General features: G+C 48.5%; 2 protein-coding genes across 8 annotated transcripts in view; one reads left to right on the top strand and one right to left on the bottom strand.

The window, feature by feature from the left end:
• The window catches only part of rnaset2 (ribonuclease T2), a 44,855-nt gene that overhangs the window by 11,976 nt on the left and 9,033 nt on the right, over window positions 1–23,846 (bottom strand). The window contains exon 1 of one of the 7 annotated variants that reach the window (XM_067989385.1): window positions 10,069–10,210. The exons of 1 other annotated variant lie outside the window; for it this stretch is intronic. The gene's annotated coding sequence lies outside the window, so the exon portion shown is untranslated. Of the gene's footprint in view, window positions 1–1,116; window positions 1,141–1,374; window positions 1,495–9,979; window positions 10,211–23,846 lie in introns of those variants that run through there. 5 more of the 7 variants (XM_067989384.1, XM_067989381.1, XM_067989380.1 and 2 more) reach the window with 5 other exon arrangements.
• Window positions 10,343–23,575, top strand: LOC137324731 (cytochrome c oxidase subunit 7A2, mitochondrial-like). The gene is made up of 4 exons (XM_067989379.1): window positions 10,343–10,450; window positions 13,944–14,033; window positions 19,668–19,752; window positions 23,342–23,575. The coding sequence occupies exons 1-4, from the start codon at window positions 10,421–10,423 to the stop codon at window positions 23,395–23,397; spliced, it is 261 nt and encodes an 86-aa protein (XP_067845480.1). The 5' UTR covers window positions 10,343–10,420; the 3' UTR covers window positions 23,398–23,575.

The raw sequence follows: 23,846 nt of genomic DNA, 5'->3' as shown, positions 1-23,846 counted from the left end.
TTGGATGTAAAATGTAATTGGACACGAGATTTATCTCATCAAACCTTTAAATACAAACTTAATTGTATTATACCAAACTTCCTGCTTAAATGAAAGACACATCTTTGTTAAATGAGTGTCATTAAGTGCCTCTGACCTCCTCAGGAGGTCCCAAAGTGCTTCACACCAATGAAGTCTTTTGAAATGTAGTCAATGTTGTTATGTAGGCAAACGCAGCAGTCATTTTGTGCACAGCAAGATCCCATAAACACCAATGAGATAAATGCCTAGATAATCTGTTTTGTTGGATGAGGGAGGAATGTTGGCCCAGGACAAAAGTGACTGAATACAAAATAGACTTGAATCTATTGCCCACTACCGCCCTAGTGTTAATTTGCTTTATGATTTATTTTCTGATCCCACCTGAAACATTAACCTAGTTCTCTCTTTCAGACGTTGACCAACCTGCTCTACATTTCCAATATTTTGCTACATCAAAGCTGACACAGGAAACCATAACCCAAGCTCATGTGATGTTGAGAGTTGGTAAAACTTACCATACATCCACTTGCACAACTTTAAACGTTTAAACTCCACACTTGTCCTCTGACACAATCCTCCCTTTATGGATAAACTAGTTTTTGAGCACTTCCCAAAACAAAACAACTATTCACTCTGAGCAGGTAAACGTTATTCCTGCTCCACACACGCAGTATTCACATTTAAAACTGCACAGCAAACATAACAAGTCTGTCACAAACTCACAAAAAGTACAACTTAAACTACCAGTCCAGGATCAGAAATTGTAATGAAGATTTTTATATTAAAGCCAACATCTTCTCCCCTTCTGTTCCTGAAGGCACTGATTCGGGCTGGGGTGCTGTGGGTGGGTCTGTAATCCACCCCAGTGGTCATTGTTAAATGTGTGAGCTGGACTGCCGACTATTCGACCGTGGGGGATATCACAGCCCAGCCTGATCCTCCTCCCGGGTCGCCCCCGGACCCCGACGGATCTGTTTATTAATCGCTCCCCTATCCAGGGAGCGATTCAAGAGCCCCATCTACTCCCGGAGTTAGTCCCTCCGGGGCTCCGCTATTACACCAGGCGGAGCGAACCCTCCGCACACCCAGACTCACAGGAAGAGCCCGCCGTCTGGCCCGCTCCTGGTCCCCACAGTCCCAGCTGCCGCCCCGCTCCTCCGACACCCTTATTTCTTTGGTGCTTCCGCCAACGCTCAGCTTTCTACATATTACACCCTACACGTTATATACGCTGCACCCTACACATTCCATACGCTGCACCCTACACATTCCATACCGCACCCTACACATTCCATACCGCACCCTACACATTCCATACCGCACCCATCTGTACCGATCCCCGGGCTCACTCACCCACCCCGACTCTCACCGACAACAAAAGGCACCGCTCCGTCTGGTCACGTTGGCCAGGTTATTAGGTTGAGTTTGTTGCACATCTTATTAATATCAGTGGGAGGGGCTCAGACTGTCAGTAGGAGGGGCTCAGACAGTCAGTGGGCGGGGCTCAGACTGTCAGTGGGCAGGGCTCAGACTGTCAGCAGTTAGTGGGAGGGGCTCAGACAGTCAGTGGGCGGGGCTCAGACAGTCAGTGGGCAGGGTTCAGACTGTCAGCAGTTACTGGGCGGGGCTCAGACGGTCAGTGGGCAGGGCTCAGACTGTCAGTAGGAGGGGCTCAGACGGTCAGTGGGCAGGGCTCAGACTGTCAGTAGTTACTGGGAGGGGCTAAGACTGTCAGTAGGCTGGGCTCAGACTGTCAGTAGGAGGGGCTCAGACAGTCAGTGGGCGGGGCTCAGACTGTCAGCAGTTACTGGGAGGGGCTCAGACTGTCAGTAGGAGGGGCTCAGACAGTCAGTGGGCAGGGCTCAGACTGTCAGTAGTTACTGGGAGGGGCTAAGACTGTCAGTAGGCCTGGCTCAGACTGTCAGTAGGAGGGGCTCAGACAGTCAGTGGGCGGGGCTCAGACAGTCAGTGGGCAGGGTTCAGACTGTCAGCAGTTACTGGGCGGGGCTCAGACGGTCAGTGGGCAGGGCTCAGACTGTCAGTAGGAGGGGCTCAGACGGTCAGTGGGCAGGGCTCAGACTGTCAGTAGTTACTGGGAGGGGCTAAGACTGTCAGTAGGCTGGGCTCAGACTGTCAGTAGGAGGGGCTCAGACAGTCAGTGGGCGGGGCTCAGACAGTCAGTGGGCAGGGCTCAGACTGTCAGCAGTTACTGGGAGGGGCTCAGACTGTCAGTAGGAGGGGCTCAGACGGTCAGTGGGCAGGGCTCAGACTGTCAGTAGTTACTGGGAGGGGCTAAGACTGTCAGTAGGCCTGGCTCAGACTGTCAGTAGGAGGGGCTCAGACAGTCAGTGGGCAGGGCTCAGACTGTCAGTGGGCAGGGCTCAGACGGTCAGTAGGCGGGGCTCAGACGGTCAGTGGGCGGGGCTCAGACAGTCAGTGGGCGGGGCACAGACGGTCAGTAGGCGGGGCTCAAATTGTCAGTGGGCGGGGCTCAGACTGTCAGTGGGAGGGGCTCAGACTGTTACAGTTAGTGGGAGGGGCTCAGACTGTCACTGGTTGGTGGGAGGGGCTTAGATTGTCATTGGTTAGTGGAATTGGATCAGAATGTCACTAATCAGTGTGAGAGGCTCAGACTGTCACTAGTTAGTGGGAGGAGTTCAGACTGACGCTGGTTAGTGGGAGGGGCTTAGATTGTCACTGGTTAGTGGAAGCTGCTCAGACTGTCACTGGTTAGCATTTTAACTAGGAGAGGTTCATAGAGACTGTACTGGTTAGTGATGTAACTGGGAGAGGTTCAAAGAGACGGTACTGGTTAGTGCTGTAACTGGGAGAGGTCTCCAAAGTCCTGGTACGTGTTGTCACCTCCCAAATCCGTGCCCATCTGTCCCGCAACTCCATTTTTGAATCCCTCCAGTCAGGTTTTCGCCCCTGCCACAGTACTGAAACGGCCCTTATCAAGTCATACATGACATCCTATGTGACTGTGACCGTGGTAAACTATCCCGCCTCATCCTTCTTGAGCCTGCTCCGCCATACAATAAGATCATGGCTGATTTTCGACCTCAGCTCCACTTTTCTGCCCGACTCCTATATCCCTTGATTCCCTTAGAGTCCAAAAATCTATAGATTTCAGCCTTGAATATATTCAATGACTCAGCATCCACAGCTCTCTGGGGTAGAGAATTCCAAAGATTCACAAACCTCTGAGTGAAGAAATTCCTCCTCATCTCATTCCTAAATGGCCAACCCCTTATCTTGAGACTATGACCCCTAGTTCGAGACTCTCCAGCCAGGGGAAACAGCCTCTCATCATCTACCCTGTCAAGCCCTCTAAGAATTTTATACATTTCAATGAGATCAGCTCTCATTCTTTGAAATTCTAGAGAATATAGGCACATTTTACTCAATCTCTCCCCATAGGACAACCCTCTCATCCCAGGAATCAATCTAGTGAACCTTCGTTGCACTGCCTCCAAGGCAAGTATATCCTTCCCTAGGTAAGGAGACCAAAACTGTACACAGTACTCCAGCTGTGGTCTCACCAAAACCCTGTACAACTGTAGCAAGACTTCCTTGTTTTTTATTTATTCATTCATAGGATGTGGGCGTCACTGGCAAGGCCAGCATTTATTGCCCATCCCTAATTGTTCTTGAGAAGGTGGTGGTAAGCCGCCTTCTTGAACCGCTGCAGTCCATGTGGTGAAGGTTCTCCCACAGTGCTGTTAGGTAGGGAGTTCCAGGATTTTGACCCAATGAAGGAAGGGCAATATATTTCCAAGTCGGGATGGTGTGTGACTTTGTGGGGAATGTGCAGATGGTGCTGTTGCGCCTGCTGCCCTTGTCCTTCCAGGTGGCTGAGGTCACAGGTTTGGGAGGTGCTGTCGAAGAAGTCTTGGTGAGTTGCTGCAGTGCATCTTGTAGATGGTACGCACTGCAGCCATGGTGCGCCGGTGGTGGAGGGAGTAAATGTTTAAGGTGGTGGATGGGGTGGCAAACAAGCGGGCTGCTTTGTCCTGGATGGTATCGAGCTTCTTGAGTTTTGTTGGAGCTGCACTCATCCAGGCAACTGGAGAGTATTCTATCACACACGTGACTTGTGCCTTGTAGAAGGTGGAAAGGCTTTGGGGATTCAGGAGGTGAGTCACTCGCCGTAGAATACCCAGCCTCTGACCTGCTCTTGTAGCCACAGTATTTATGTGGCTGGTCCAGTTAAGCTTCTGGTCAATGGTGACCCCCCCTAGGATGTTGATGGTGGGGGATTTGGAGATGGTAATGCCATTGAATGTCAAGGGGAGGTGGTTAGACTCTCTCTTGTTGGTGATGGTCATTGCCTGGCACTTATGTGGCACGAATGTTACTTGCCACTTATCAGCCCAAGCCTGGATGTTGTCCAGGTCTTGCTGCATGCGGGCACGGACTGCTTCAATATCTGAGGGGTTGAAAATGGAACCGAACACTGTGCAATAATCAGTAAACATCCCCACTTTTGACCTTATGATGGAGGGAAGGTCATTGATGAAGCAGCTGAAGATGGTCGGGCCTACGAACACTGCCCTGAGGAACTCCTGCAGCGATGTCCTGGTTCTGAGATGATTGGCCTCCAACAACCACTACCATCTTCCTTTGTGCTAGGTATGACTCCAGCCAATGGAGAGTTTTCTCCCTGATTCCCATTGACTTCAATTTTACTAGGGCTCCTTGGTGCCACACTCGGTCAAATGCTGCCTTGATGTCAAGGGCAGTCACTCTCACCTCACCTCTGGAATTCAGCTATTTGGCCATGTTTGGACCAAGGCTGTAATGAGGTCTGGAGTCGAGTGGTCTGGCGGAACCCAAACAGAGCATCGGTGAGCTTGATAGCACTATCGACGACACCTTCCATCACTTTGCTGATGATTGAGAGTAGACTGATGGGGCGGTAATTGGCGGGATTGGATTTGTCCTGCTTTTTGTGGACAGGACATCCCTGGGCAATTTTCCACTTTACTCCAACCTTGTACTCCAAATCGCTTGCAATTAAGGCCAACATACAATTTTCCTTCCTAATTGCTTGCTGTACCTGCATGTTAACTTTATGTGTTTCGTGTACAAGCTCACCCAAGTCTCTCTGAACACCAACATTTGACAGTTTTTCACCATTTAAAAAAGATTCTGTTTTTCTATTTTTCCTACCAAAGTGAATAACCTCACATTTCCCCACATTATACTCCACCTGCCACCCACTTGCCCACTCACTTAATCTGTCTATATCCCTTTGCAGACTCTTCGTGTCCTCCTCACAGCTTACTTTCCCAAATAGCTTTGTATCATCAGCAAACTTGGATACATTACACTTGGTCCCTTCATCTAAGTCATTAATATAGATTGCAAATAGCTGAGGCATAAGCACTGATCCTTGCAGCACTCCACTAGTTACAGCCTGTCAACCTGAAAATGACCCGCTTATTCCTACTCTCTGTTTTCTGTCTGATGGACAATCCTCTATCCATGCTAATATCAACCCCATGAGGCCCTTATCTTGTGTAACAACCTTTTATGTGGCACCTTATTGAATGCCTTTTGAAAATCCAAATATACTACATCCACTGGTTCCCTCTTATCTACCCTGCCAGTTACATCCTCAAAAAACTCTAATAGATTGGTCATTCACGATTTTCTTTCATAAAACCATGTTGAGTCTGCCTAATCATATTATGATGTTCTAAGTACCCTGTTATCACTTCCTTAATAATGGATTCCAGCATTTTCCCGACTACTGACGTAGTTCCCTGTTTTCTCTCTCCCTCCTTTATTGAATAGCGGTGTTACATTTGCTACCTTCCAATCCACTGGGACCATTCTAGAATCTAGGGAATTTTGGAAGATCACAACCAATGCATCCGCTATCTCTGCAGCCACCTCTTTTAGAACCGTTGGAGGTGGGCCATCAGGTTCAGGGGATTTGTCGGCTTTTATTCCCATTAATTTCTCCAGTACTTTTTAAAAATTAAATATTAATTACTTTAAGTTCCTCGCTCTCTTTAGCCCCTATTTCTAGTATGTTTTTTGTGTTGTATACTGTGAAGGCAGATACAAAATATTTGTTTAATGTCTCTGCCATTTCCTTATTCCCCATTATAATTTCTCCTGTCTCAGCCTCTAAGGGACCCTCGTTTACTTTCGCTAATCTCTTCCTTTTTATATACTTGTAGAAGATCTTACAATTTGTTTTGATATTTCTTGCTAGTTTACTCTCATATTCTATTTTCTCCCTCTTTATCAATTTGTTGGTCATCCTTTGCTGGTTTCTAAAACTCTCCCAATCCTCAGGCTTACTACCTTTCTTGGCGACATTATAGGCCTCTTTTAATTTAATACTATCCTTAACTTCTTTAGTTAGCCACGGATGGATCAATTTTCCTGTGGAGTTTTTAATTCTCATTGAGAATTAGGAAATATTTCTTTAAACGTTTGCCATTGCTTATCCACTGTCATACCTTTTAATCTAAATTCCCAATCTACCTTAGCCAACTCACCCCTCATTCCTATATAATTGGCTTTATTTAAGTTTAAGATTCTAGTTTCGGACTTAAGTACGTCACTCTCAAACTCAATTTGAAAATCAATCATATTATGATCACATACCCCCAGAGGATCCCTTACCATGAGATTACTAATTAACCATGTCTCATTACACAATAGAAGATCTAAAATAACCTGAAACGGATGACCACACCATCCTCCTCCAACACCTCTCCTCCGTCATCCAGCATGCCTGGTTCCATTCTTATCTACCCTGTCGTAGTCAGAGAATCACCCGCAATGGCTTCTCTTCCCGCTCCCGCACCGTTACCTCTAGAGTCCCTTAAGGATCTATCCTTGGCCCCCTGCTATTTCTCATCTCCTCAGCGACATAATCTGAAAACATAAGGTTCCACACGTATGCTGACGACACCCAGCTCTACCTCACCACTACCTCCCTCGACCCCTCCACTGTCTCTGATTTGTCACACTGCTTGTCCAACATCCAGTACTGGATGAGCAAAATTTTCCTCCAACTAAATATTGGGAAGACCGAAGCCATTGTCATCGGTCCCCAGCACAAACTCCGTTCCTTAGCCACTGACTCCATCTTTCTCCCTGGCCACTGTCTGAGGTTGAACCAGATCGTTCATAACTTTGGCGTCCTATTTGACCCTGAGATGTGCTTCCGACCGCATATCGGCTCCATTACCAAGACCGCCTACTTTCACCTCTGTAACATCGCTCGTCTCCACTCCCTCCTCAGCTCATCTGCTGCTGAAACCCACATCCATGCTATTGTTAACCTTTAGACTTGATTATTCCAATGCTCTCCTGGCCAGCCTCCCATCTTCCACTCTCCATAAATTTGAGCTTATCCAAAACTCTGCTGCCTGTATCCTAACTCGCACCAATTCCTGTTCACCCATCACCCCAGTGCTCGCTGACCTCCTGGTCCGTGAACGCTTGATTTTAAAATTCTCATCCTTGTTTTCAAATCCCTCCATGGCCTCACCCCCTCCCTACCTCTGCAACCTTCAGCCCTACAACCCTCTGAGATTTTTGTGCTCCTCCAATTCTTGCCTCTTGTGCATCCCCAATTTTAATCGCTCCACCATTGGTGGCCGTGTCTTCAGTTGCCTAGGCCCTAAGCTCTGGAATTTCCTCCCTAAACCTTTCTGCCTCTCTCTCCTCCTTTAAAACGCTCCTTAAAATCTACCTCTTTGACCAAGCTTTTGGTCACCTGTCCCAATATCTCATGTGGCTCGGTGTCAAATTTTGTCTGATAACGCCTTGGGACATTAGAGGCGCTATATAAATGCAAGTTGTTGTTGTTGAGACAGTACTAGTTAGTGCTGTAAGTGGGAGAGGTTTATAGAGACTGTGCAGGTTAGTGCTGTAATTGGTTCAGGTTCATAGAGACAGTACTGGTTGGTGCTATAACTAGGTGAGGTTCATAGAGACTACTGGTTGATGCTGTAACTGGGAGAGGTTCACAGAAACAGTACTTTTTAAAAATTCATTCATGGGATGTGGGTGTCGCTGGCAAGACCAGCATTTATTGCCCATCCCTAATTGCCCTTGAAAGGTGGTGGTGAGCCGCCTTCTTGAACGGCTGCAGTCCGTGTGGTGAAGGTTGTCCCACAGTGCTGTTAGGAAGGGAGTTCCAGGATTTTGACCCAGCGACGATGAAGGAACGGTGATATATTTCCAAGTCAGGATGGTGTGTGACTTTGTGGGGAACGTGCAGGTGGTGGTGTTCCCATGCACCTGCTGCCCTTGTTCTTCTAGGTGGTAGAGGTCGCGGGTTTGGGAGGTGCTGTCGAAGAAGCCTTGGCGAGTTGCTGCAGTGCATCCTGTGGATGGTGCACACTGCAGCCACAGTGCGCCGGTGGTGAAGGGAGTGAATGTTTAGGGTGGTGGATGGGGTGCCAATCAAGCGGGCTGCTTTATCTTGGATGGTGTCGAGCTTCTTGAGTGTTGTTGGAGCTGCACTCATCCAGGCAAGTGGACAGTATTCCATCACACTCCTGACTTGTAGATGGTGGAAAGGCTTTGGGGAGTCAGGAGGTGCTGTAACTAGAAGAGCATAGAGACTACTGACACTGACTGTGGGTAAGAACTTACATTTATATGAACTAATGAAGTATTTTTGAAGTGTAGTCACAGTTCTAATGCAATCACAGCCAATTTGTGCACAGCAACGTCCTACAAACAGCAATGTGATAACGACCAGATAATCTGTTTTTAGTGATGTTGGTTGAAGGATAAATATTGGCCAGCTTTTCCTGAAATAGTGCCGTGGGATCTTTTACGTCCACCTGAGAGGGCAGACGAGGCCTTGGTTTAACATCTCATCTGAAAGACAGCACCTCCGACAGTGCGACGCTCCCCCAGCCCTGACCCTCCGACAGTGCGACGCTCCCCCAGCCCTGACCCTCCGACAGTGCGACGCTCCCCCAGCACTGACCCTCCGACAGTGCGACGCTCCCCCAGCACTGACCCTCCGACAGTGCGGCGCTCCCCCAGCCCTGACCCTCCGACAGTGCGACGCTCCCCCAGCACTGACCCTCCGACAGTGCGGCGCTCCCCCAGCCCTGACCCTCCGACAGTGCGACGCTCCCCCGGCACTGACCCTCCGGCGGTGCGGCGCTCCCCCGGCCCTGACCCTCCGACAGTGCGGCGCTCCCCGGCCCTGACCCTCCGACAGTGCGGCGCTCCCCCGGCCCTGACCCTCCGACAGTGCGACGCTCCCCCAGCCCTGACCCTCCGGCGGTGCGGCGCTCCCCCGGCACTGACCCTCCGGCGGTGCGGCGCTCCCCGGCCCTGACCCTCCGACAGTGCGGCGCTCCCCCGGCCCTGACCCTCCGACAGTGCGACGCTCCCCCAGCCCTGACCCTCCGGCGGTGCGGCGCTCCCCCGGCACTGACCCTCCGGCGGTGCGGCGCTCCCCCGGCCCTGACCCTCCGGCGGTGCGGCGCTCCCCCGGCCCTGACCCTCCGGCGGTGCGGCGCTCCCCCGGCCCTGACCCTCCGACAGTGCGGCGCTCCCCCGGCCCTGACCCTCCGACAGTGCGACGCTCCCCCAGCCCTGACCCTCCGGCGGTGCGGCGCTCCCCCGGCACTGACCCTCCGGCGGTGCGGCGCTCCCCGGCCCTGACCCTCCGACAGTGCGGCGCTCCCCCGGCCCTGACCCTCCGACAGTGCGACGCTCCCCCAGCCCTGACCCTCCGGCGGTGCGGCGCTCCCCCGGCACTGACCCTCCGGCGGTGCGGCGCTCCCCCGGCCCTGACCCTCCGGCGGTGCGGCGCTCCCCCGGCCCTGACCCTCCGGCGGTGCGGCGCTCCCCCGGCCCTGACCCTCCGACAGTGCGGCGCTCCCCCGGCCCTGACCCTCCGGCGGTGCGGCGCTCCCCCGGCACTGACCCTCCGGCGGTGCGGCGCTCCCCCGGCACTGACCCTCCGGCGGTGCGGCGCTCCCCCGGCCCTGTACCGATGTGTCGGTCTGTATTATGTGCCCAAGTCTCTGGTGTAGGGATTGAACCTACAAGCCTCTGACTCAGGCCAGTGTTGCCACTGAGCCACGGCTGGCCCTGGATGTGTGGACTGATGATCCGTGAGTGGGGCCGGGGGAGTGCGGGGGGCCCGGCCTGAGGGTCCAGGCACTCACGGCCTTTCCCTCCCATCAGCGCCAAGGTCATGTGATGATAACATCTCACCCACAACTGTCATGGCTGCCACCGCAACTCCGCCAATAGAGGGGGCGGGTGATATCACGTGGCCGGTCGACCGATGACGCAATATGACGCGTTGATTTGGAATCGATCACATGACCGGATTGTCCGCCCCGGCGCGGTGCATTGTGGTCTTGCGTGTGTCCTTGCGGAAAGTCGGAGAAACATGAGCGGCCTGGGGATCCGGGGCCTGCGGGTGAGGAGGGGGGAAACCGGGGGGATCCGGGGCCTGCGGGTGAGGAGGGGGGAAACCGGGGGGATCCGGGGCCTGCGGGTGAGGAGGGGGGGAAACCGGGGGGATCCGGGGCCTGCGGGTGAGGAGGGGGGAAACCGGGGGGATCCGGGGCCCGCGGGTGAGGAGGGGGGAAACCGGGGGATCCGGGGCCCGCGGGTGTGGAGGGGGGAAACCGGGGGGATCCGGGGCCTGCGGGTGTGGAGGGGGGAAACCGGGGGGATCCGGGGCCCGCGGGTGAGGAGGGGGGAAACCGGGGGGATCCGGGGCCTGCGGGTGTGGAGGGGGGGAAACCGGGGGGTGAGGAGGGGGAAACCGGGGGGATCCGGGGCCTGCGGGTGAGGAGGGGGGGAAACCGGGGGGTGAGGAGGGGGAAACCGGGGGGATCCGGGGCCTGCGGGTGTGGAGGGGGGGAAACCGGGGGGTGAGGAGGGGGAAACCGGGGGGATCCGGGGCCTGCGGGTGAGGAGGGGGGAAACCGGGGGGATCCGGGGCCTGCGGGTGTGGAGGGGGGGAAACCGGGGGGATCCGGGGCCTGCGGGTGAGGAGGGGGGAAACCGGGGGGATCCGGGGCCTGCGGGTGTGGAGGGGGGGAAACCGGGGGGATCCGGGGCCTGCGGGTGAGGAGGGGGGGAAACCGGGGGGTGAGGAGGGGGGAAACCGGGGGGATCCGGGGCCTGCGGGTGAGGAGGGGGGGGGAAACCGGGGGGTGAGGAGGGGGAAAACCGGGGGGTGAGGAGGGGGGAAACCCGGCTGGTGAGGAGGGGGAAAACCGGGGGGTGAGGAGGGGGAAAACCGGGGGGATCCGGGGCCCGCGGGTGAGGAGGGGGGAAACCGGGGGGATCCGGGGCCCGCGGGTGAGGAGGGGGGAAACCGGGGGGATCCGGGGCCCGCGGGTGAGGAGGGGGCCGCGGAACCGGGGCCGGCGAGGGAGGGCGTTGTCTCTGGGAGCTCCTGTCCGCGGTTGTTCTATAACCTCAAGTCTCCCGGAAGAGAGCCCCGGCGGCCCACTGTCAGGCGGGGACGGCACTCTGAGCCGCAGGCCCCTTTCCCTCAGTGGAAGGCGAGCGGGTAGGTCTGACCCTCCAACCCGGCCTGAGTCCCCTTCCCGCCGGCGGCCGCGCCCTCTGGGCTGATTCCCCGACCGAGGTGTCGGAGTGAGGCTGGAAAGTAGCGGGCGCTGTATTTACCCCCCCCCACACCACTCTACGGCCTGAGACCAATGTATAGAATCTATAGGCCGATCACAGTCTGTAACTATAGACCGAGATAATATACTGGAATATAAAACAGCTACAGATAGACATTTACCACTAACTGCTAATATATAATATCATAGAATCCTACAGCTTCGGAGAAAGCCGTGTGGCTCATCGTGCCTGTGTCGGCTCTTTGAAAAAGCTATCCCAAAAGTCCCACTCAATTTTTTCTTATAGCCCTGCAATTTTTCCCCTTCAAGTATTTATCCAATTCCCTTTTGAAAGTTACTATTGAATCTGCTTCCACCACCCTTTCAGGCAGTGCATTCCAGATCATAACTTGATATGTGAAAAAGAATTCTCATCTTGCTTCTGGCTCTTTTGCCAATTACCTTAAATCTGGTTACTGACCCTACTGCCACTGGAAATAGTTTCTTCTCTACTCTTTCAAAACGCTTCATGATTTTGAACACCTCTATCAAATCTCCTCTTAACTGTCTCTGCTCCAAGGAGAACAACCCCAGCTTCTCTTGTCTTTACATAACTGAAGTCCCTCATCCCTGGTACCATTCTGGCAAATCTCCTCTGCCCCCTCTCCACGCCCTTGACATCCTTCCTAAAGTGTGGTGCCCAGAATTGGCCACGATACTCCAGCTGGGGTCTAACCAGTGATGTTTAAAGGTTAGCATAACTTCCTTGCTTTTGTATTCTATGCCTCTATTTATAAAGCCAAGGATCCTGTATGCTTTTAACAGCCTGCCACCTTCAAAGATTTGTGTACATACACCCCCAGGTCTCTGTTCCTGCACCCTCTTTAAAATTGTAACATTTTATTTCTATTGCCCCTCATTCTTCCTACCAAAATGAATTACGTCACACTTCTCTGTTAAATTTCATCTGCCATGTGTCTACCCATTTCACCAGTCTGTCTGTCCTCCTGAAGTCTGTTACTTTCCTTCTCACTGTTTACTACATTTCCAAGTTTTGTCATCTGCAACCTTTAAAATTATGCCCTGTCTACCCAAGTCCAGGTCATTAATATATATAAAATAATATCTGTATCCTTGATATAGATCTATAACCATGTTTTGATGTGTATCTATATACCTGGATGTATATCTATCTAGTAAATGCCAATGTATAATGTCAAAGAACCTGAGAGATATCTATATCTATATCCTATCTATATCCTATCTATATCTATATCCTATCTATATCTATATCCTATCTATAATCTATATCCTATCTATCTATATCCTATCTATCTATATCCTATCTATCTATATCCTATCTATCTATATCCTATCTATCTATATCCTATCTATCTATATCCTATCTATCTATATCCTATCTATCTATATCCTATCTATCTATCTATATATTTAATTGTATTCCATGAGATATTACCTAGGTATAAAGATAACATCTATGCGCTTAGCTATCTATTAAATATTTATCACTTTAAACATTTCTGGAATCTGAAATTGTGAGCTTGGTAAGTGCTTTCATTTTATTTTCTCCCTTTTCTTCTGATCTGTCGGGGTTGGGAGTGTGAAGCTGTGGGCACTGACGGGCTGTTCGTGGCAGGTCATTCAACAGATGACGTGAAGAAGGTCCCAGAGCCTCAGTTTTTTCCTTCTCCCCACATATGCTGCCTGACCCGCTGAGTGTTTCCAGCCTTTGTTGTTTCAGGTTTCCAGTGTCTGCAGCATTTTGATTTTTATTTGGCAGTTTGGTTATCACTGCTGATCTTGGCCTTGTGTCCAGATACACATTTCCAGCAAGGGCCACTGAGTATGCTATGGCTAAGTATACCCTCACACCTGTGCTAATGGGGGGCTATCTCAGCACTCACCTACGGTCCAGCTGTTCTGTTGTTTATGGCATGGGACCAAACCCCAATTACCCATTCAGCTATCAGCATGTTCTTTAATTTTGGAGGTTAATTTGTCTCACTTGTCATTGTTTCTTAAATGAGTGATATAATACACATATAACCACATTAACTGGTCATTCATCTCATTTGCTGTTTGTGGGACTTTTCTGTGACCTTTTACCCACATCAACAACAGCTACTACAGTCCAAACGCAATTACTTGATTGTCTCAGCGCATCGCAAAGCATGTCACATTGTGATTAAGTGACAGTTATGTGTCAGTGAATCGTCAGTATTGTAGAGGGCTATTGTCCTTCGCACGAGCGGTCATGCTTGCCCATCTGGGGGTTTACATTTCATTGTGCTTCTGGTATCCCCACAGGCCTTTCAGCAGCTTTCGCAACGAACTTTCAGCACTGCAACCCGCAGGCAAGTGCAAAATAGGATTGCGGAGAAGCAGAAGCTTTTCCAGGTAAGTGAAGTGTTCATAATAGGGGAGGGTTACTTTGAGCCTCTAAGATCTGCTTGTAACTTTGACACTATTGTACTGTTACTGATATCCTGCATTTTGAAGTATGTTCTCTGGTTGTGGGTAGATTGCTGAATGTGGTGGGGGGAGGGGGTTAATGCAGGTCTTCATAGTGTAACTGAAAGTGAGCGAATGAACACTTATTTGGTTATGATTCGGATGCTAAATTTGGAAATTGAAGCTGATTTCTGCTGCATGTACCAGTACATAGGAATTGCTAGACAAAAAAATGACCAAGGTCCATCTAGTTCGCCTTCTACCATCCTGCTAGTTACATGATAGTGATAATGGAGCTGTTGACTAATCATAACAATCAGTCTATCAATTAGTCTACAACAGACTCAGACATAATGTGAGGAAAACCCCAGTGGTGGAGAGTTTTGGGAATCATAGGTCCAAAGTCACCTGTTTCTCTCAAGCATTGCTACACTTACCACATGACCTGTCTCAAATTACTCACATACTGTATCCCAAAATATTAGTTAAGTACTCATTTCTACAACTGCAGTGTAGATCCAGACAGCTCTGTGATGGGGAATGTGACCTCCCTTGGTGTACACATACTGCGTGTCTTGGATTTCAGAACTAGAATTATAGTGTAACGTTGTGTTGCCGATAGACAAGCCACACAGGTCAGAGATGATCTCATGTTATTTTGGCTCATTATATATATATATATATTACACACAGTGAATACGAATATAGTACCAGGATGGGATCTGTATACTTAGTTTAATCATTTCATAGTCAGAACTTGTAACAGGGCTAATAAGACTGTGCATCACATCTGGAGATCTGAAGTGATTTGGCACTTTCGTGTTTAAGTTAACAGTTCTGAAACACTTACATATTTTGTATTTTATTTTTAAAAAATGCTTGAGAAACAAGCCTAACCTGAGAGGGTGTAGCTTGAAATTCAGTTTGAGGTAGTTAAAACATTCTATAATAAAGGAGAACCATCATTTACTGTTTACACAAAGGCTCGTCCATCGTAGGAAGTGGATTGGATACAGGCTGTGTTAACTGGGGAGAGGATGACCGCTGTCTGTATCCAACTTCCATAAGGATTAATGTAAACTTGCAAATTGTCATTGAAGTAAACTTTATCAATCTTTAATTTCAGTGTTGCACTCAAATACAAGGGTAGTGATGCTGTAATCTGAATGTTTTTAACTTGTATATGTGCCCTTTAAAATTTTGCAGTTTTATTTTGAAGGTATCTTTTTTTTCCAAAGTGAACTCTTAATTTTTTTTTCCTTTTGAAGAAATGAGCTGCAGTTTTGAGCTACCAGCAGACAGGTTGTTGGCTGCAAATATTGGTCAGTAGTTGCTGTGTGAATTTGTTTTGTGATCAAGCTTTGCCTACAGGCTGCATGCCAATAAATAACATTGTTAGCTGACTAAACAATTGTCATCAAGGTGCACTTCAAACATAACCAGGCTTCCTAGTAAAAAGGCCAACTGCTCACATTCTTCAGCTAGTTCTCCTAAAGCGGAGCTTGAACCAGTCTTCTCTCTACAATGCACTACGAGCAAACAATTGCGACTCCCCACCCCGGGCTCTGCATTTTTAAAGCCTCGAATATCTCATGCAGTTATTCTGTGTTGAGCATCGACTGAACCACCCGTTAAGGATTTCTACGGGTCACTAAGGCCACAGTTTTGCATGTTTCCTTACTCCTGCCTCATCACGGGTCGAATACGCTGCATTTACTAGCACGATCCACTGTGTTTTGCGCTGCACCTCATCAGTCTTAACCCCGTCTGCACAGATTTCCCGATCGCTGTCTGTTGACTTCTACTAGAAGTGTGTGTGAATGCTGGATAAAGGCAGGGTCAGGTTTGGCTGTGATGGGCAGTGATTGCTGTGGTGATGCAGCCTGCTGATCCTCACCTAGAATGGACATTTGCTTGAAGCACTGTGGCTCCCAATGGGACCGTCATCCCCAGTATTAGCTGCCCCTTTCTCCAGAGCAACAACAACTTGCATTTATATAACGCTTCACAGAAGTGTTAACAGAGAATTTGACACTGAGCCACAAGATATTAGGACCAAAAGCTTGGTCAAAGAGCAGTAGTTTACTGTATCCAGCTTGGTTTCCTTGACGGTTCTTGGGTTGTGGGACAATACAAGGCATTGGTATGGCAACTTGCAGGACACAGTGGGGGTTAATCTTAGAATCTTACAGCATGAGGCGGCCGCTCGGCCCATTGTCCCTGGTATGTGGTAAGCTGGTGGAGCAGGTCGTCGCTCTTTATAGAACCTGTTTGATTTTTGTTCCAATAAAATCAACGTGATGAAAATTGGGTCAGTCCTACAAAAGGCGGGCGATCTGCTCCTCCAGGCTAGTGCCCAGGCGCTGAAGTGGAATATTACCCCCCTGTTGTGCCTCTTTTGCTCTGCATTTGAGTTCTCCATCTCAGCTGCCATGAAGGTTTGAACACAGGCTGAGACTGCCTCTCCTCCTTAACCTTATTTTACAGGGGATGAAAACACCTGAAGGATTTGCTGCAGTGCTCTCCACACCATCTTGTTCAATAGTGCAAAGTTCACCCAGGAAACCAGTGACTATCAGGAACTAAGGACTGTTTGAATAACACTTGCAGGAAGTTACATAATGTCAGTGTGGTCAAATAAACAATGATTACGATGTTCATGTTTCCCAATAAGCACAGATGCTATTGCAGTTGGTACTTGAACGGAAGGTCAAGATCTTGCAAAATGGGCCAGAAAATGTCTCCACTTGGAGTGAGCTTGAATGAGCAGGATTTAAGCAATGCCTAGAGGTGACCACAGAGAATGGGAAAACTGGGTGATTCCTAATTCACAACCTGTGCCGTGTCAGGTGAAGTCTCATTCATCGGCTAGCAGGGATGGCTCTGTCTTCCTAGACTTTCCTGATTCTGAGGCTCATCTAGTTTGCTAACAGATTGAGGAGGCAAGAAGTTGCAGCCTTGAGTTCCAGGAAAGAGTTCGTTATAATGAGAAACTGTGCAGGGTGTCTCAATTTCTACACGGTGAGGATGATGGGGAGGACAGGCAGGTAAGAGAGCATACTGACAGCTCAGGAGAAATAAGGAAGCAAAGTCCGCATCTGCACAGTCTCATATATGGCACCTTGAAAAGATACATTACATGTCGAAGACCAAATTTGTCATCCGCTCTATGGCCTCTGGTGATACAGAGCGAGTAGAAGCTGTTCCTCCAGGGAAGGATCTTAGTAAGCAATAGTTTACTAGATGCTCCATGGTCTGGATAGTCTCTCCACAGTCGCACATCGGCCCAGCCTTCATTTTCCTGTTATGTAGCAGGTGGTTGCAGCAACACCACTCTCCGAGGTAATGAGAGGACATACGTAAAGTGATCACAGAATTAAAGGGGAGGCTAGAAAAATTCCTTTAAACGGGGTGGGGGGGGGGGTAAGAATGTGGAATTCTCTGCCAAAAACTGTTGTTCAAGCAGAGTCCAGAAATTATTTTTAAAAAGGAATTAGTTGCTAGAAAAAAAGGAATATTAAAGGATATGAGGAGTGAGCAGGAGAGTGGGATTAGACTGGGTGGGTTATTAAGGGATATGGGGAGCGGGCAGGAGAGTGGGATTAGACTGGGTGGGTTGTGAGAAAAAGTGCTGCTGCAAACTTTAGGGGCTGAATGGCCTGTTTCTCTGCTGGAACTCTGATTCTATTGATTTAATATAGAGGAGTTAGAGGCTGGAGGGGAGAGAACAATGGTCTTGTCAGATGGCAGGCTTTGTGTTGTACTCTCTCTCCAGGAGAACAGAAGAGGCATTAGAGACCTCACAGGGAGCATTATTCAAATCCAGGGTGCACTTTGGTTTTACTGAGTCAATGTGGAGACATGTGATCTAACACGCTGCCACATTTGTTACACACTAACATGCAAAGCTGAGTTGCCTGTTGACATCTTGCAGAAGTAGACCACATTCAGTGCAGTGTCTTGGGTGATTCTCAAACTGTAGGCAGCACAGTGCATTGTAGCTCTTGGGAACATAGGAACAGGAAGAGGCCATTCAGCCCTTCAAGTCTGTTCTGCCATTCAATCAGATCATGGCTAATCTGCACCTCAACTCCATTTACCGTCCTTTGTTCCCTATCCCTTGATACCCTTAACCAACAAAATCTACCGATCTCAGTCTTGAAAGCTCCAATTGTCCCCCAGTGCCTTTTGGGGGGAGAGTATTCCAGATTTCCACTACCCTTTGTGTGAAAAAGTGCTTACAAATTTTAACTGCTAAATGGCCTGGGTCTAATTTTAAGATTGTGCCCTCTTGTTCTGGATTTCCCCCATCTGTATTTACCCTATCAAATCCCTTTTATCACTTTAAACATCTCGAGTAGATCACCCCTGAACAGTATAAACTCGAATACAAACCAAGTTTATGCAACGTCTTAATAATTTAACCCTTTTAGCCTGGGTATCATTCTGGTGAATCAGCGCAGTACCACCTCCAAGGCCAATCTTTCCCTGAGGTGTGGTGCCCAAAACTGAGTGCTGTACTCCAGATGGGGTCTAACCAGAGCTCAATACAACTGTAGCATAACTTCCACCCCTTTGTATTCCAGCCCCCTTGAGATGAAGGCTAACATTCCATTAGTCTTTTAGATTGCTTTTTGTACCAGTCCACTAGCTTTTAGTGATTTCTTTACCTGGACACCCAAATCCCTTTGCTGCTCCACAGCTCCTAGTCTCTCCCCATTACAAAGATACATGACTTTAATTATGTACCTGAGTGTTCACTCAGCTATGCTGAAGGTTTGAACAAAGGCTGGACATCTTGGCACTCTTTCTCCTCTCCCGCCCCCTCCCCTTTCCCACTTTTGACGGGGATTGGAACGGATTTGCTGCAGAGTGCTGTTATATGCCACCTAGTGGCTGGGTCCCATTAGCACAGGCCTGAGAACAAGTCACAGGTCTGGGTCTGTCTGGAATCCAGATTTTGGGGGGGTGGGGGCCGGTGTTTAAAAGAAGCATGGGGTTTAAGTGTTGTGTTCTGTACGCTAAAAACGTTCACATTTTGAGGTGACATTAATTGCTTTATCTCACTGACAAATCTTAGCAACAGATAGTCATGAGAACTGTACTGTGCAACAGAGTGGTATTGAAAACATAATCTGATTTAAGTGAGTCTGTGAAACAGAAGGAGCCGTGTGATTTGGCAGGAACGGCACCCTGGAGATTGGAATTAAAATTGCTTATGTGGTTCACATGCTGTGCCTCCTGCACCTGCCAAGACCCGCTCCCCTGCCTTACCTCACATTGACCCCCTGCCCCACCCTCCTTTCCTGCCCTCCCCGTCTCACTTTGCTCTGCTCAGCGAGCAGGCAGTCTGTTCTTCAGGAGATGTATAAGTGGCTGGTTTGCTGCCTTGGTCTCTCTGAATGAAGCCTCCCTGCCATGCCGAATGGCAGCCTGTACATGGAGAATTTGGGTCAGCCTCTCTAAATCTAGCAAATGGCAGCAGTAGGTTTGGGTAGTTGGGGCTTCACCTTTCCTAATGCAGAATACAGTGGAGTACAGCTGGGACTGCACTTTTGTGATTCCATTTCTTTGTTACAGGAGGACAACGGGATGCCGGTCTATTTAAAAGGAGGAGTCGCAGATGCTGTGCTCTATAGGCTAACCATGGCACTCACTGTTGTTGGTAAGGAATACTTGGTACTTTAAAAACGTGCTGATCTCTGGATGTCCTAGCAGGTAAAGACATTGGGTCCCTATCCAGTGACCTGCCTGCCCTGGAGCTAGAAATGACGCAGGTGTCAGGTGAGTACAGGAACGGCTGTGAATCCCCCCTCCGAGGTTGAATGGCCAGCCAGCTCTTGCTGTCTAGGCTCAAGCATGAGGAATAGCTGGTTTGATGAAGTACTACAGGGCTCCCAAGACCCTTGTGCACCGTGTGATGGTCAGCAGCTTTGGGAGGGGATGGGATTACATTTGTTGGGGGGGGAGGGGGGGGGGGAGAGGGAGAGAGAGGGGGAGGAGGGGAGAGAGGAGGAGAGCCTTTTAATTGAAATTGACAGTTGTATAATTAAGACTATTTGAATATATCCACGCATATATAAACTGTGTGTTGCAAATTGGTCTCTGCAAAGGGGAAATGAGCAGACGACCAGGGTCCCCACTAGCTAGGGCCCGATGAGGGCAGGATTGGGCTTGGCTACGCTGCCCCTTCTGGGATAAATAGTTTGCTCGCTGTGCAGCTGCAGGCTCGCACAGGAAGAGCGACCACTTGGGCAGACAATGGAGAAAGGTGGGGGTTAGAGTTGCTTCTGGAACCAGTGTGTCAGGAAATGGAAGTAGGGGGATAAAATAAAGCAGGACAGTACATTGGAGCACCAAAGTGTGGGGGTGGGACTGATTCGTGCCAGGGGTCCCCACACCATTGACATCCTGGATTGTAGCTCCAACCAGTGGTGAGAAAGGACCTTGGCTTGGAAGATCAGGAAGTAGAATCAATATAGGTGGAAATTAGAAATAACAAGGGGCAGAAAATACTGGTGGGAGTAGTTTATAGGCCCCTAATAGTAGCTATACTGTTGGACAGAGTAGTAATTATGAAATAATGGGAGCTTGTAACAGGAAATGCAGTCATCATGGGGGACTTCAATCTGTATATAGACTGGGCAAATCAAATTGACAAAGGCAGTTTGGAAGACGAGTTCATAGAATGTAATCAAGACGGTTTCCTAGAGCAATACGCATGGAACCAACCAGGGAACAGGCTATTTTAGATCTTGTATAATGTAATGATAGGATTAATTAGTAATCTCTCAGTAAAAGCACCTCTGGGGAAGAGTGATCATAATGATAGAATTTCAGAATTTGAAAGCAATGTACTTAAGTCAGAAACTAAGTCTTAAAACTTAAATAAAGCCAATTACATAGGTATGAGGGGCAAGTTGTCAAAGGTAGATTGGGACATTAAATTAAAGGGTTTGACAGTTAAAAAGCAATGGCAAACATTTAAAGAAATATTTCAACATTCTCAACATGTATATATTCCATTGAGAAATAAAAACTCCATGGGAAAAGTGATCCACCTGTGGCTAACTAAAGAAGTTAAGGAGAGTATCAGATTGAAAGAAGAGGTCTATAATGTTGCCAAGAGTAGTAATGAGCCTGGGGATTGGGAGAGTTTTAGAAACCAACAAAGGACAACCAAAAAATTGATAAGGGAGAAATAGAATATGAAAGCAAACTAGCAAGAAATATAAAAACGGATTGTAAGAGCTTCTACAGGTATGTAAAAAGGAAGAGTAGCAAAAATAAACGTTGGTCCATTAGAGGCTGAGACAGGAGAAATTATAATGGGGAATCAGGAAATGGCAGATGCGTTAAACAAATGTCTTCACAGTGAGTGAGGAGCATAACAATTAATATCACTAGAGAAAAAATACTGGACAAACTAATTGGACTAAAAGCCAACAAATCCCCTGGACCTGATGGCCTACAGTCTAGGGTTCTAAAAGAGGTGGCTGCAGAGATAGTGGATGCATTGGTTATGATCTTTCAAAATTCTCTAGATTCTGGGACAGTCCCAGTGGACCAGAAGGTAGCAAATGTTACCCTGCTATTCAAGAAGGGAGGGGAGAGAAAACAAGGAATTACAGGCCAGTTATATGATTAGGCAGAGTCAACATGGTTTTAGGGCAATTGTGTTTGACAAATTTATTAGTCTTTTGAGGATGTAACTAGCAGGGTAGATAAAGGGGAACCAGTGGATGTAATATATTTAGATTTTCAAAAGGCATTCGATAAGGTGCTAGAAAAGGTTGTTACACAAGATAAGGGCTCATGGGGTTGGGGGTGATATATTAGCATGGTTCAAGGACAGAAAACAGAGTAGGGATAAACAGATCATTCTCAAGTTGGCAGGCTGTAAATAGTGGGATGTCACAAGGATCGGTGCTTGGTCCTCAGCTATTTACAATCTATATTAATGACTTAGATATAGGGACTGAGTGTAATGTATCCAAGTTTGCTGAGGATACAAAGCTAAGTGGGGAAAGTAAGCTGTGAGGAGAACACAGTCTGCAAAGGGATATAGACAGATTAAGTGAGTGGGCAAGAAGGTGGCAGATGGAATATAATGTAGAGAAATGTGAGGTTATTCACTTTGGTCGGAAGAATAGAAAAACAGAATATTTTTTAAATGGTGAGAAACTATTAAATGTTGTTGTTCAGAGAAACTTGGGTGTCCTCGTACAAGAAACACAAAAAGTTAGTATGCAGGTACAGCAGACAGTTAGGAAAGCAAATGGCATGTTGGCCTTTATTGCAAGGAGGTTGAATACAAGAGTAAGGAAGTCTTACTACTATTGTACAGGGCTTTAGTGAGACCTCACCTGGAGTACTGTGTACAGTTATGGTTTCCTTATCTAAGGAAGGATATACTTGCCTTGGAGGCGGTGCAACAAAGCTTCACTAGATTAATTCCTGGGATGATGGGGTTGTCCTGTGAGGAGAGGTTGAGTAGAATGGGCCTATACTCGGGAGTCTAGAAGAATGTGAGCTGATTGCATTGAAACATATAAAATTGGGGGGGCTTGACAGGGCAGATGCTGAGATTGTTTCCCCTGGCCAGAGTCTAGAACTACTGGGCATAGTCGCAGGATAAGGGGGTGACCATTCAAGACTGAGATGAGGAGGAATTTCTTCATGCAGAGGGTTGTGAATCTTTGGAATTCTCTACCCCAGATGGCTGTGGATGCTGAGTCATGAATATATTCAAGGCTGAGATGGATAGTTTTTTGGACTCGAGGGGAATTGAGGGATATGGGGATCGGGTGGGAAAGTGGAGTTGAGGTCGCAGATCAGCCATGACCTGATTGAATGGCGGAGCAGGCTCAAGGGGCCGTATAGCCTACTCCTGCTCCTATTTCTTATGTTCTTATGAATCACAAGTCGCAGATTGATGCTTCACGACAGGAGAGACGGTGGGGGGGGGGCACATTCTCTGGGCTGTTCTTGTGCAGAACCCAATGCCCAGTCCAGGCGTAGGAATGGTAGTGACATGGGAGTAATGGATGCCATGGGGTGGGGGGTGGAGAATAGGAAATAAGTCAAAAATTCCCATCCTAAAAATAGACATGGAGGAAAACTTTCTATATACTTGGTAAATTGTCTGTGATGAACGAAGATTATGCATGTGCTGGAAAAGCCCACAGTATTGCTGAAATACTGTTTTAAAATGCTTGAACGTGATTGCAGTAATTTTTTTCTCCTTATTTCAGGTACAGGCTACGTTATGTACGAACTGTTCGTCGCTGCCCTGCCCAAGAAGCAGTGACCTTCGTTTACAGCCATGCCTGTCTAACTTTGTTCTATTATACAACCCTGTCCAATTGTGAAACTTTGTAAATTATCAGGGACCTGACCTTGTGAATGACTGTTCACGGTTTATGGGAACAGTAATTTATTTGACACCGAGGCTTATATCACTAAGAAATAAAGTGGTTTATCACGTGCTTGTGTCTTTTGTCACAGTTTTGTTTGAGCTTTCTAGAATGATCTGCATGTTCCAGCACCTAATTTACAGCGGCATTGATTCAATGTGCTTCCGGTGTAGAAGGTGGAAAACTAGTGGTGCATTGCCTTGTGAATCTTGCTGACTGCATTACCGACTAATGCATTTCCTTTGAAGCAGCTCTATATTTGCTGACTCCCTTCTTGCTTCCTGATCTGCATAGAATCGTACAGCACTGAAGGAGGCCATTCAGCCCATTGTGCCTGTGTCGG

Source organism: Heptranchias perlo, chromosome 8, assembly GCF_035084215.1.
Source record: "Heptranchias perlo isolate sHepPer1 chromosome 8, sHepPer1.hap1, whole genome shotgun sequence".
Classification (NCBI taxonomy): Eukaryota; Metazoa; Chordata; class Chondrichthyes; order Hexanchiformes; family Hexanchidae; genus Heptranchias; species Heptranchias perlo.
The sequence above is the reverse complement of the archived record's forward strand: the minus strand, read 5'-3'. Positions and strand labels throughout refer to the sequence as shown.

Excerpts from the sequence above, each read along its gene's own strand:
- LOC137324731 (XM_067989379.1), top strand. The coding sequence starts at position 10,421 with ATGAGCGGCCTGGGGATCCGGGGCCTGCGG. Across the intron at positions 14,034-19,667 it reads AGAAGCAGAAGCTTTTCCAG|GAGGACAACGGGATGCCGGT; the intron begins GTAAGTGAAGTG and ends TCTTTGTTACAG. Across the intron at positions 19,753-23,341 it reads CATGGCACTCACTGTTGTTG|GTACAGGCTACGTTATGTAC; the intron begins GTAAGGAATACT and ends TCCTTATTTCAG.